This window comes from Lampris incognitus, chromosome 13 (genome assembly GCF_029633865.1).
Source record: "Lampris incognitus isolate fLamInc1 chromosome 13, fLamInc1.hap2, whole genome shotgun sequence".
Classification (NCBI taxonomy): domain Eukaryota; kingdom Metazoa; phylum Chordata; class Actinopteri; order Lampriformes; family Lampridae; genus Lampris; species Lampris incognitus.
Genome location: NC_079223.1, coordinates 19393000 through 19405819, shown reverse-complemented (window position 1 = coordinate 19405819; position 12820 = coordinate 19393000). Strand labels below are relative to the sequence as shown.

Sequence of the window (12820 nt, the reverse complement as noted above, 5' to 3'; positions counted from 1 at the left end):
CTTCCTGACACAACCACAAACCCTATCGACGGCAGCACAGGTAAAGCGCTAGATGCCATCCCGGTATTCATGGACTTGCACCCATGCCTGTTGCTACAAAAAGAGATACAGTAGTTTGATTTATATATAAGCTAACCTAAGAGAGGCAGAGGCCTGAAGTGTTGTGTCAGCTGCATTTTTGGATCAGAACCCTGCAGTGATTTCATATCAATGCTGTTATAACGTTCTTTGTTTTGATTTGCAGTTGAGACCAATTTGAGAGGCACCTGACATCTGTTTCCTTACCAATAATTTCTGACAAGTGTTTCTGAGTGGGTCTGAACATAACTCAAAGATCCAGGCATTATCAACTTGCATTCTCAACACTCACCTTTTGAAAGAAATCCTCCCCACCATTGACTCTCCCTTCGGAGGCAGCTAGAGAAAAGAAGAGAGAAAAGAGAAAATCATGAAACCGCTATAGCCGCCCAATGTTAAATACACACTGTAACCATAAGTGAGGCAAATCATGCACGGGTTATCCAATGTCCTGGAAATGTTAGGGTATCGTCACTTAGACCAGAAGTCTGTAGATCTCCATTTCTTAGGGTGTTATGTTTGGAAAAGATGCTGGGATCACTCAATTCTCGGATTTGGGATAAAATTTTCCAAGCAATTTTCTATAATCCTTATTATTGGATTGAGCTTCCGTTTAGCAAATTGATGGTTCAAATAGAAATATTTGGATGTTTAACAGAAGTGGTTAACTAAGACATTCATTCCACACTTGGGTCAACTGGTTACCTTCAAACACTTCAAATGCTTTACAAATGAATTAGCATGCAAGCCAAAAGGATTGTAAAATGAGCCACTGAATTGCATGGGCCACATCGCCATATACCTGTTGATAAACAGTCAATACTGGCATATCATTTACATATCACAAGGCTAAGAGCACGTTGCAGTTATAAAGTGATTTCCCGGTAAAAAGACAGACTAGGAAGGACCTCCTTCATCACACACTGTAAACTGTTTAGGGACAGAAGGCCAACCACCCAAACAAGCCTTTAGCAACTTCAACACATCTGCGATTCCTTCAAGCTACAGCCGCTCTGGTAATACAAAATAAATATCTGCTCTCCGAGGAGAATTGTCGTGTTCATCTGTCATTCGGGATTGCCTGTGTAGTGATGCTAATGATGTATCCCAGACACTGTTCTCAAGATGGATTTGACAATCTGTGAGGATATCTGGGTCAGGAGCGGCAAAAGAGAGACTATGGCTTATGTGGCCATAAATACTGACCCTGGTGCAATGACAGGAATGATGAGATGATTAAATAGACCGAAAAATCTTGTTATGTTTAAACAGGAGAGAACACCATTTATTGTGGGACAAATGCCCAAAACATATCAAATTCAAGTGTGATTAATATGCCGTAACTGGTGGGTGGAAACTCTGGAATTGGTCAAACTCAATGTGAACACGCACCAGAGGAATATTTTGTGTGGCCACACTATGGAATACAAATGCAGAACACACAAAAAAAGGAAAACAAATTTCCAAGCTTTTGAAGGGGTTTTCCAGAAGCTACATATGTTTTTAACACTGCAATTCAGAGCCAGGGAAATAACCCGATTCCTAACCAAAACTGTTTTTTTTTAAAATATCAAACTCGAGTTGTTTCTTTTTTTTAAAATTGTATTGAGTTGCTATGATAACAACTGAACATTATGCAAGTATACACAACAAATTAAGAAAAGAAATAACGAGCATTCAAATGTTTATCTTTCCTGTAGATCAACAAATCTGCAATAATTGCAAGCAAACATGTAAATGCTAGATATTAGAAATTATACTATGACTTGTCAAAATATAAGTTCTAGATATTCCATCTAAATTATGACTGGTATCACTGAATGCGCCCTCATTTACATCTATTCATCTATCCATCCATTATCCGAACCCCTTATCCTGCTCTCAGGGTCGCGAAGATGTTAGAGCCTATCCCAGCATTCATTGGGCGGCAGGCGAGGGAGACACCCTGGACAGGCCGCCAGTGCATCTATCCAATCTCACAATAATTATTTTGTTCATATTGCTAGTCATAGCTCCTGTTTAAAAGTAAGATAGGGCCAAAAGTTAAATAGTCAGTAATAGACAGTAAGTATTTCACAAATATGTTGTGATATTTGCTTTCCCAATATCACCCAAGCTCAAATTTAACAAAGAGCTGACATTATTTCACAGTGGTGGAAAATACTTCACCACTGTGGTTACAAAATCCAATCAATAATACAATGTCAACTGTGGGGAAAAAAATGAAAGGAAATGGAGAATTTGGAAATGGGAAAATCTAAATGGCTGAAAATGACCCGTTTTGGAGATGTGGCTCTTGCAGGACACCAAAAATCTTTGTCACCGAGGTGCAAATATATAACGAGAATTTTTCTCCCACAGGGGAAAAAAAAAAAACAGTACACAAGTCAGCAGAGCACAGTGCCGCATGGTATTACAGCAATCTTTACAACCTTGGTGTGAAAGGCATAGTTATGACTTTCCCCATCAACATCATATTTCGAAGCACAAACATGGAAAAGGAATGACCCCAGCTAAACAGGGTCTTTTCCAGCCAGGCCAGACAGTAGGGCCCTTGGTGATACAGCAACATCTACATCATGAGTATCTAACATACTTGTACTTAAGACGAACTCCCCCCCCAAACCACTCAAGTCAACAGCTGTTTCACGCAAGGGTCTGCTTGATTGACATGAATATGGCTGGTAAATATTACAGAAACAAAAAACAATGCACCAAACGCCTCTCCCTTTTTTCACATTGGACCCGAAAAAAAATAAATGATAGCATCTCGAAGGTTCACCGTTCAACAAGATCAGCTATGACTGAGGCCGATTGTTTTCACTCAAGATCAGATCACGAGAATTATCGTAACATCCAAACCGCCAACTAATTAACGGCCTATCATCTTACTCTATTTTAAATCCACTACAATTTCCTTTATGTCGACAAACCACAACAGACATCACCGTAAATCACCCACATAGTTTATTATTTGAGATTCCCATCACTTCTGGAGACGTGCGTCATTCCAATATGCTACCATGGATTCGTTCAGATTTTACTCACTATGCCTAGCTTTGTGTAACTCACAGGTATGATAGATAATACCATGCTGTGACCTCACCGGGGGGACACTGGAATAGTATAGATTGAAAACTTCTAATGTATTTTGCCAGGTTCACGCGCTAACTGCAACACAAAATATTGTCAGTAACCAGAGGACATTAACAAGAAGGGATCTTAAGGCATCCAGGTGGCGTGGTGGTCTATTCTGTTGCCTACCAACACAGGTATCGCCAGTCCGAATCCCCGTGTTACCTCCGGCTTGGTTGGGCATCCCTACAGACACAATTGGATGTGCCTGCGGGTGGGAAGCCGGATGTGGGTATGTGTCCTGGCCGCTACACTAGTGCCTCCTCTGGTTGGTCAGGGCGCCTGTTCGGAGGCAGGGGAACTGGGGGGGGGAATAGCGTGATCCTCCCACGTGCTATGTCCCCTTGGCGAAACTCCTCACTGTCAGGTGAAAAGAAGCAGCTGGCGACTCCACACGTATCGGAGGAGGCAGGTGGTAGTCTGCAGCCCTCCCTGGGTCGGCAGAGAGGGTGAAGCAGTGACCAGGACGGCTCGGAAGAATTGGCCGGATACAATTGGGGAGAAGGGGGGGGGGGGATTCAAAAAAAAAGAAGGGATCTTAAAACAGAGGAGACTGCAGAATATGAGCCAAGTTGAGGTTGGGTTGCCCCATAAGAGGTCAGTGTGCAGCACTGCAAAGGCTATATAGGCCAAGCATACAGCTTTAGACCTTAGACCATCTTGAGTGACTGTTAGCGATTGTGAGCAATTTCAAATTTCCCTCTTTAATTCGATAACTGAGATTAGCACAAAAGTGGAGAGGCCGTGTTCCCTAATCAATGTCCACATGGCAACCCACGCCTTTCCGTAGTGCCGAAAGAGCGCAAGACTGACATGATGAGAGCGAGCAGGGGTTTTTACAGCTAAGATTTAGGTTATAGATATCATCCGTCTTTGAGGTGGAATAACAAACCCTGGACGTGCCAAGAAGTTCTGGACATAACAGTCTTTCTCCTGGGTGGCCTGGCCTTATCAGCGATTATGAAAGCCCTGTGACTGCAGTGTTTCCTGTAAGAACCAAAACAATCACAAATCGGACGCAACTGAGTATCTCTCTGCCTTACTGGGGAACGTTCTCTTCTCGTGCGTCATCTTGGCGGATGGGCACGTTCCCCCCCATCCCCCCCAAAACATCCCCAAATTTCTAAATATAAGAGGGGCAAATGCAAATCAACCTAAAATATGCAAAACGTTACATAAAGCTAAATATAAAGATATCTCTCTAATCAATAGGCCCCTCATACTCTCTTTATCCAGATTCATAATGATTGTATGTAACTATATGATTTTTTTTTAAAAAGCATTGCATTCCTGCAAGAATGTTCCTATTCTGCCAAAAGCAACTTAAAAACAGACAAGAATATAAAATGGGATGTTAAGATATGACGATTAAAAGGGCTGGATTCAAGCATCCACAAAAATATTTGGGGCAAATGAGAAAATTGAAGAAGAAGAAAAAAAAAAAAAGCAACTGCTGTGAATATGGCTTTGAGCTTTAGATCCTGCACACCATGTATTCCATGTATCATTTAAAACATGTCAGCTGCTTGTAAAGTTACTGGCCATATAACGGAGCTCACATATTTTGCACGGAGAGAGAGAGAAAAAAAAACAACAAAATTTCTTGGTATGAACATGAAACGATGCACGGCAACACTGCTTAATCCATGAGCATCCTGGCATGCAAGATGTAAATCTGCCATTAGCAAAAGCAAAAACAAAAACAAAGTGAAGAAAGTCAAAGACTTAACGGGCTTGTTAAAGTATCAAGCACAGAAGGTAATAAGCACTACGTCATATTCAGTACACGAGTGCACAGGGCTGAAAGGCTTCACTAGTGGGAGAGTGAAAACACTAGGGCCATGTGCTGAGAGCAAAACATCCTGTCGGTAGATGCATGGCGTGCAGACCGGCGGTGGGAGAACTCTGGTACAGAGACAGGGGAGGAGATGGCGAGGCGCCCCATAAGATCTGCTGTATGTTACATTATAGGGGTGAAGACAGATGCTATCATCCTTTATTTGCTTTTTTTTTTTAAATAGATCTTTTACATTTGTTTTTTTGTTGATTGCATATTAGGGAACATATTCTGATTAATAATTTTGGACGGGTTATTTTAATTTTCTACTTTTGCTATACACATTTGCATTGCTGCAATGTTTTGAGTCTGCTTGCTGCTGCTGCACAGTTGCATTTTCTTTTGCCTTTTCCCTCACGTTGTTAAATCTATGCAGCACTCATCCCAGTTCTCCACCGTGCAATACGCTGCAGCTGGAAAAGACGTTCCTGAGTTTCTTCGATTCGCAGTCATGTGAATGAAATGGTTTGCCAGGAATTCTGCACTTGAGGTAGTCACATATCGCGGCTAGCACTCTTACGGCAGCCCAATTTTCTCATGATCCACCAAACGTGCCAGAGGCACTATGAAGCAAGCCTCTCACTGTTCAGCAGCTACCATTATCAGCAAGCAGCCATCATCACCACCATCTCAGATTTATTTTAAAAAGGCATTGTAAATCAAATAAGTGTGTTTTGAGATGGAACAAGGTGTAGGTGACACAAGGTCAGTGCGGTGTTTCTTCTTTCCAGATTAAAAAAAAAAGGGACTGCAGCTAAAATTACAGCACACAACCTCTGAGCAGGCATCAGGGTTTTATTTCACAGTTTTTGGCCTTCGGTAGAAAGTACAGTGGTGATTAAGACCAGGAATAGAACGGGAAGAGGTGGACAGATCCGCAGCAAAAACAGACGTGGATTTGGACCCAGGATTTAGGCTCAAGTACAGATGGTGCGCACTTAATTGAAATCAACATGGTCCAAGAGTTGTTAATATAAAGATGTGGAGTAAATAAACATGCAAGTCTATAATCAGTACTGTCTGCCATCATGAAAGATCGAATTAATCCGAGCCCAGATCCTCGTTCATTAGCCAAACACCGTAATCCTTTAAGGAGCTAAATGTCCATCAAATGTCCATGCATAAAAACAGAAATGGGGGGGCGGGGGGCCGGTGAAGTATACAACACTATGTGGATCAACTGGCGTCTGGTATCCATTATTTTGTGGACAGAATTACTTTCTGGGGAGATTCCATTGTTGAGAAGCGAGAAGTTAAAAGAATGTAAACAGCTTTGGAGTTCAAGAATTATGGCTGCATTTCACACACACACACACACACACACACACACACACACACACACACACACACACACACACACACACACACACACACACACACACACACACACACACACACACACACACACACACACACACACACACACACACACACATACACTTGATGTAGACTCCAAAAAGACATTTACCAACTATGGAATATATAAATCCACAAAGTCTTCGCATGCAGGATGATTTTCATCTCCGTTTTTCCTGGTTTAATAAGCTGGAAAGAGGGACTATTTGCAAAACAAGAGACAAACAAGGACCAACAAGTCACAGAGACCTTTCACACAAAAATGCGAGACATGTCGCGCTGCTCAGCTGTGAAGTTAGCCAGCAACCCAATCTACTGACAACTACCCGATGACACGATATGGGTGACAATGCCCATGAACTTCTGGTTCTCTCTCCCAAGAGTTATGCCGTGGTGCAATTATCAAGAAAAAAAACTGCCATTCAAATGACAGAATTTGTATGAAGACACGAGTCTTTAGACCACGAAACCCAAGGGAGGCCCCGAAGGCAAAAGATAAATCTCTAAATGCCATGCCTCCTTACATACTACATCACCATGAGATTAGATAGACAGACAAGACAGATGCTTTGTTGTCATTGCATATTAAACACAACGACACTTAATTTGGCAGCAATCTACTCCACTTAGCAGCACATATAAATAAGTAAAGAAAACCTACATGTGTGTGCGCATATATATATATGTAGAGGAGCTCAAGCAGGAGTCATGACAACTTTCTCTTTCGGCTACACAACATGCACCATTTATTCTTTCCACCATTACAACAACAACAAAAAACCCGCGCAGCGGAAGTGTGTCACTGTAAACCCGAACCGAGGAAACAGCAGCTGTAAACTAACGTTCCTCCTAGCTCAATAAGGGGAATTATGTAGCCCCATAACCACTACATATATATATATATATATATATATATATATATATATATAAAAAGAGATGTAGGAAAAAAACTTTAATACATAGCAGAACAAGCATGTTTCGTGCGTCACAAAACAAGCTTGTTCTGCTATGTATTGAAGTTTTTGTCCCCCCCCTACATCCATCTTAATGTTCCTCTCCTCATTTGTTGAGCGCTTTTATCAAAACCATTGATGGTTTCTGGAAAAAAAACCCGCTATATTTTATATGTATATGGGCGGCAAGGTGGCGCAGTGGTTAGCATGGTCGCCTCACAGCAAGAATGTCCTGGGTCAAGCCCCGGGGTAGTCCAACCTTGGGGGTCATCCCAGGTCATCCTCTGTGTGGCGTTTGCATGTTCTCTCCATGTCTGCGTGGGTTTCCTCCAGGTGCTCCGGTTTCCTCCCACAGTCCACAGACATGTAGGTCAGGTGAATCAACAGTACTAAATGATCCCTAGGTGTGAATGTGTGCGCGTGTGTGTGTCGGCCCTGTGATGGTGTGGGGGCCGGCCTTTCCACAGTGTCTTCCCACCTGCCGCCCAATGGCGGCTGGGATAGGCTCCAGCATCCCGCAACCCTGATTGGGATAAGCAGCTTGGATAATAAATATATATATATATATATAGATATATAGATATATAGATATATATATATATATATATATATATATAACAAATAAATAGTCATATACATATACGGGCACACAAATTTGTGAAGATAAATAATGACAGACTAAGATCAAGAAAAATAGACGGTGGAGACTAAAAGTGAAACTTGGGCCATTGACAATAAAAGTTAAGCAAGTATTAAGAATTACGTTCTTTTTCCGTTGTCATGAGTAGAAAAAAAAACGTATTTTTCTTTGAAGAAATAAAGAGCCATTGCTAATAAATACACAGACAGAGGAGTTCTTATCAGAGCTAATTGACCACTATACTAGATAGTATATCACCAAGAAAAGGAAATCACTGTCAACATATTCAGCCTGAGCTGGTTCTGCCAAACAATACGACTGACTAAAACACATTTTTTTAATCTAAGCCGCTTGTAAAACATTTTGAACTTTTTGGGAATATCAGGCCAACCATTGCTTACAGGCAATTATGAAAGCAGGCTGGCCAAATAAGAGCAGCTGGATCTGTCAGGTCCTGATTTGAAGAGGACTCCCCACTAGTCTGGAGGAACTACAATTCCCATTTAGTGGAAGGTGTCGTGCAGCTGGATGTCCGTCTCCTAACAGGTTCCCTCCCTCCCTCCCACCACTGCTTTGTCGAGCTCTGCTGAGAGGAGCACAGCGGCTCAGCTGACTTCACACGGTACGAATGAGAAGGCTCTCAGGGAGCCTTATCAAAACACAGATGTACACGCAACCACACATACATGTACTTAAGCGCCAACACCGATGGGCTTTATTTCCATGTTTCATCAACCTGCAAATATGTTAATCCCTCTATTTTCAGTCTTGTAAAGCTCCACTTTACATAATGCATTCCACTTTACTGATTCTTCTGCACCCTACAAATGATTAACTCATATCTTTATAATCCCTCTGACTTTTTTTTTTTTTTTACTTAACATATTTTGGTAAACATTGTCTAGTGTTGTGTCTAATAGCTGGTTTTACTTGTGCCCTTGCGTACCCTACCCAGGTGCCATGAACTCAGACTCGGGGTAAACCAATATGTTTTTTTTTTTTCAGGGCCAATTAGTAATCGAGGAGACCAATAACCGATATACACAACTGATAAACATTTGCAGTTCAAATGAAAATCTTGGTGTCAAAATTTAGTATAACGAACATAATATCCAACACAAAACCTTGTTGAAATACCTTTAAACATAGAGAACTTTCCAACATTATCTTAGAACAAAAGGTACAGGGAGCTCCCAGCAGCAGGAAAAAACACTGTAGACTATCAGTTTAAAAAAAAATTTTTTTTTGCCAACTGGCTAAATTATGGATCAACAAATGAACTCGATGACCTTCGCTATTACATTCAAGTTAGCACTACGCGACTAAACATTAGCTTAAGTTATTATGACCATTGGCTACCTATCTAACTAAAATGTAAGTCTTTATGTATGCTAGTATGTCTGTCCCAGAGTTGCCACCTTCCATCAGCAAGCACCATGAAACTGTCCCCATCCACGGTCGTATGTGACTTCAGTCTTCCAACTGAAAATCACACTTTTGAACTTATTACTATGTCCAGCACCTCCATGTGACCTGGATTCAATTCCCAAAACACTAATTAAATAATGCCTGCCCTCTATCATCTCCCTGATAACCTCCATCATCATCTCCTCTCTGTCCAATGGTGTGTGTGTGTGTATATATATATATATAGATGACTAACAATTATCTGAAATTCAACAGTAGTAAAATTGAGCTACTTGTCATTGGCACTAAATCTACACTCTTGAAAATTAATATTTGCTCACCTCCCATTGCTGCAGCCACCATACCTCTCTCCTCACAGGCTAACAGCCTTGGTGTTGTCCTTCTACTACTACTACTACTAGTAATACAACAATAGGGGTCGCCAGAGCGGATCATCTGTTTCCATCTCTTCCTGTCCCTCTGCCTCTGTCACACTAGCCTCCTGCATCCTCCTTCACTACATCCATAAACCTCCTCTTTTCCTCTTCACCGGCAGCTCCATTTTCAGCATCCTTCTCCCAATATACCCAGCATCTCCTCTGCACATGTCCAAAGCATCTCAATCTTGCCTCTCTTGCTTCGTCTCCAAACCATCCAATCTGAGCTGTCCCTCTAATATACTCGCTCCTAATTTTGTCCTTCTGCGTCACTCCCAATGAAAATCTTAGCGTCTTCAACTCTGCCACCTCCAGCTCCGCCTCCTGTCTTTTCGTCAGTGCCACCATCTCCAAACCATACAACATAGCTGGTCTCACAACCATCGTGTAAACCTTCCCTTTAACTCTTGCTGGTACCCTTCTGTCGCAAATCATTTCTGACACTCTTCTCCACCCACTCCACACTGCCTGCACTCTCTTCTTCACCTCTCCTCTGCACTCCATTACCTTGAACAGTTGATCTCAAGTATTTATACTCATACACCTACGTCACCTTTACTCCTTGCGTCCTCACCATTCCACTGTCTTCCCTCTCATCCACACATATGTATTCTGTCTTGCTCCTGATTACTTTCATTCCTCTTCTCTCCAGTGCATACCTCCACCTCTCCAGGCTCTCCTCAACCTGCACCCTACTCTCGCTACAGATCACAACGTCATCCATAAACATCATAGTCCACGGAGACTCCCACCTGATCTTGTCCATAAACGTGTCCATCACCGTTGCAAACAAGAAAGGGCTCAGAGCTGATCCTTGATGTAATCCCACCTCCACCTTAAACCCATCTGTCATTCCAACCACACACCTCACCACTGTCACACTTCCCTCATACATATCCTGCACTACTCTTATACTTCTCTGCCACTCCCGACTTCCTCATACAATACCACACCTCCTCTTCTCAGCACCCTGTCATATGCTTTCTCTAAATCCACAAAGACACAATGTAACTCCTTCTGACCTTCTCTATACTTCTCCATCATCACTCTCAAAGCAAACACTGCATCTGTGGTGCTCTTTCGTGGCATGAAACCATACTGCTGCTCACTTATCATCACCTCTCCTCTTAACCTAGCTTCAACTATGCGTCCCCATATCTTCATGTTGTGCCTGATCAACGTTATACCTCTGTAGTTACTACAGCTGTGCATATCACCCATATTTTTGAAAATCGGTACCAGTGTCCTTCTTCTCCACACCTCAGGCATCCTCTCACTTTCCAAGATTGTGTTAAAAAACTCCACTGCCATCTCTCCCAAACACCTTCATGTCTCCACAGGTATGTCATCTGGACCAACCGCCTTTCCACTCTTCATCCTCTTCATAGCTGCCCTCACTTCCGCCTTGCTAATCCACTGCATTTCCTGATTCACTATCCCCCATTATCCAACCTTCTCTGTCTCGCTCATTTTCTTCATTCATTAGCCCCTCAAAGTACTCCTTCCACCTTCTCAACACACGCTCCTCACTTGTCAGCACATTTCCATCTCTAGTATACTTCATCACCCTAACCTGCTGCACATCCTTCCCAGCTAGACCCCTTTGTCTAGCCAATCGGTAAAAGTCCTTTTCTCCTTCCTTAGTGTCTAACCTCTCATACAACTCACCATACGCCTTTTCCTTTTCCTTTGCCACCTCTCTCTTCATGTTACGCTGCATCTCCTTGTACTCCTGTCTACTTTCTTCATGTCTCTGACTATCCCACTTCTTCTTTGCCAACCTCTATCTCTGTATACTTTGCTGTACTACCTCATTCCACCACCACGTCTCCTTGTCTTCCTTCCTCTGTCTAGATGATGCACCAAGTACCTTCCTAGATGTCTCCCTCACCATTTCTGCAGTGGTCGCCCAGCCACCTGGCAACTCATTATCACCCACTGCCTGTCTTAACTCCTCCCTGAACTCCACACAACAGTCTTCCTTCTTCAACTTCCACCATTTGATCCTTGGCTCTGCCTTCACTCTTCCTATTCTTGGTCTCCAAAGTCATCCTACAGACCACCATCCGATGCTGTCTAGCTACGTTATCCCCTGTCACCACCTTGCAGTCTCCAATCCCTTTCAGAGCATGCCTCCTATTTAAGATACAGTCCACCGGTGTGCACTTTCCCCCACTCTTATACTTCACCCTGTGTTCCTCCCTCTTCTTGAAATATGTATTCACCACAGCCATGTCCATACTTTTTGAAAAATCCACCACCATCTGTCCTTCCATATTCTTCTCCTTGACACCATACCTACCCATCACCTCCTCATCACCTCTGTTCCCTTCACCACCATGCCCATTGAAGTCCGCTCCAATCACCGCTCTCTCCTCCTGGAGTACACTCTCTACCACTTCATCCAACTCACTCCAGAATTCTTCTTTCTCTTCTATCTCACACCCAACTTGTAGGGGACATGCACTGATAAGATTCATCAACACATCTTTGATTTCCAGCTTCATACTCATCACTCTGACACTCTCTTTACCTCCAACACACTCTTGATATATTCTTTCTTCAGAATTACCCCTACCGCATTTCTCCTCTCATTTGCACCATGGTAGAAGAGTTTGAACTCACCTCTGATGCTCCTGGCCTTACTCCCCTTCCACCTGGTCTCTTGCACACACAGTATATCTACCTTTCTTCTCTCCATCATATCAGCCAGCGCTCTCCCTTTACCAGTCATAGTGCCAACATTCAAGTTCCGACTCACCTTCACACCCTTACCCTTCCTCCTCTCCCACTGCCTCTGGACACCTCTGGACGTCCCGCTCTCCTTCTTCTTCCTTCTCTTCATAATACCCTTTCCTTTTACAATCATATAAACAATGTTTCCTGGATTGCCTTTTTCCATCTACGAAACCTCTCCAGACTACGCCCTGCTGAAACACAACACACCACGAAGTCTTTGTCAATGCTTTGGTCACAT

General features: G+C 42.7%; 1 protein-coding gene across 1 annotated transcript in view; it reads right to left on the bottom strand.

Moving 5' to 3' along the window:
- LOC130122623 (protein bicaudal C homolog 1-like) overlaps positions 1-12820 on the bottom strand; it is a 91236-nt gene that overhangs the window by 64887 nt on the left and 13529 nt on the right. The window contains exon 2 of the mRNA XM_056291570.1: positions 371-417. Within this exon, the coding sequence (XP_056147545.1) occupies positions 371-417 (47 nt within the window). The remainder of the gene's footprint in view (positions 1-370; positions 418-12820) is intronic.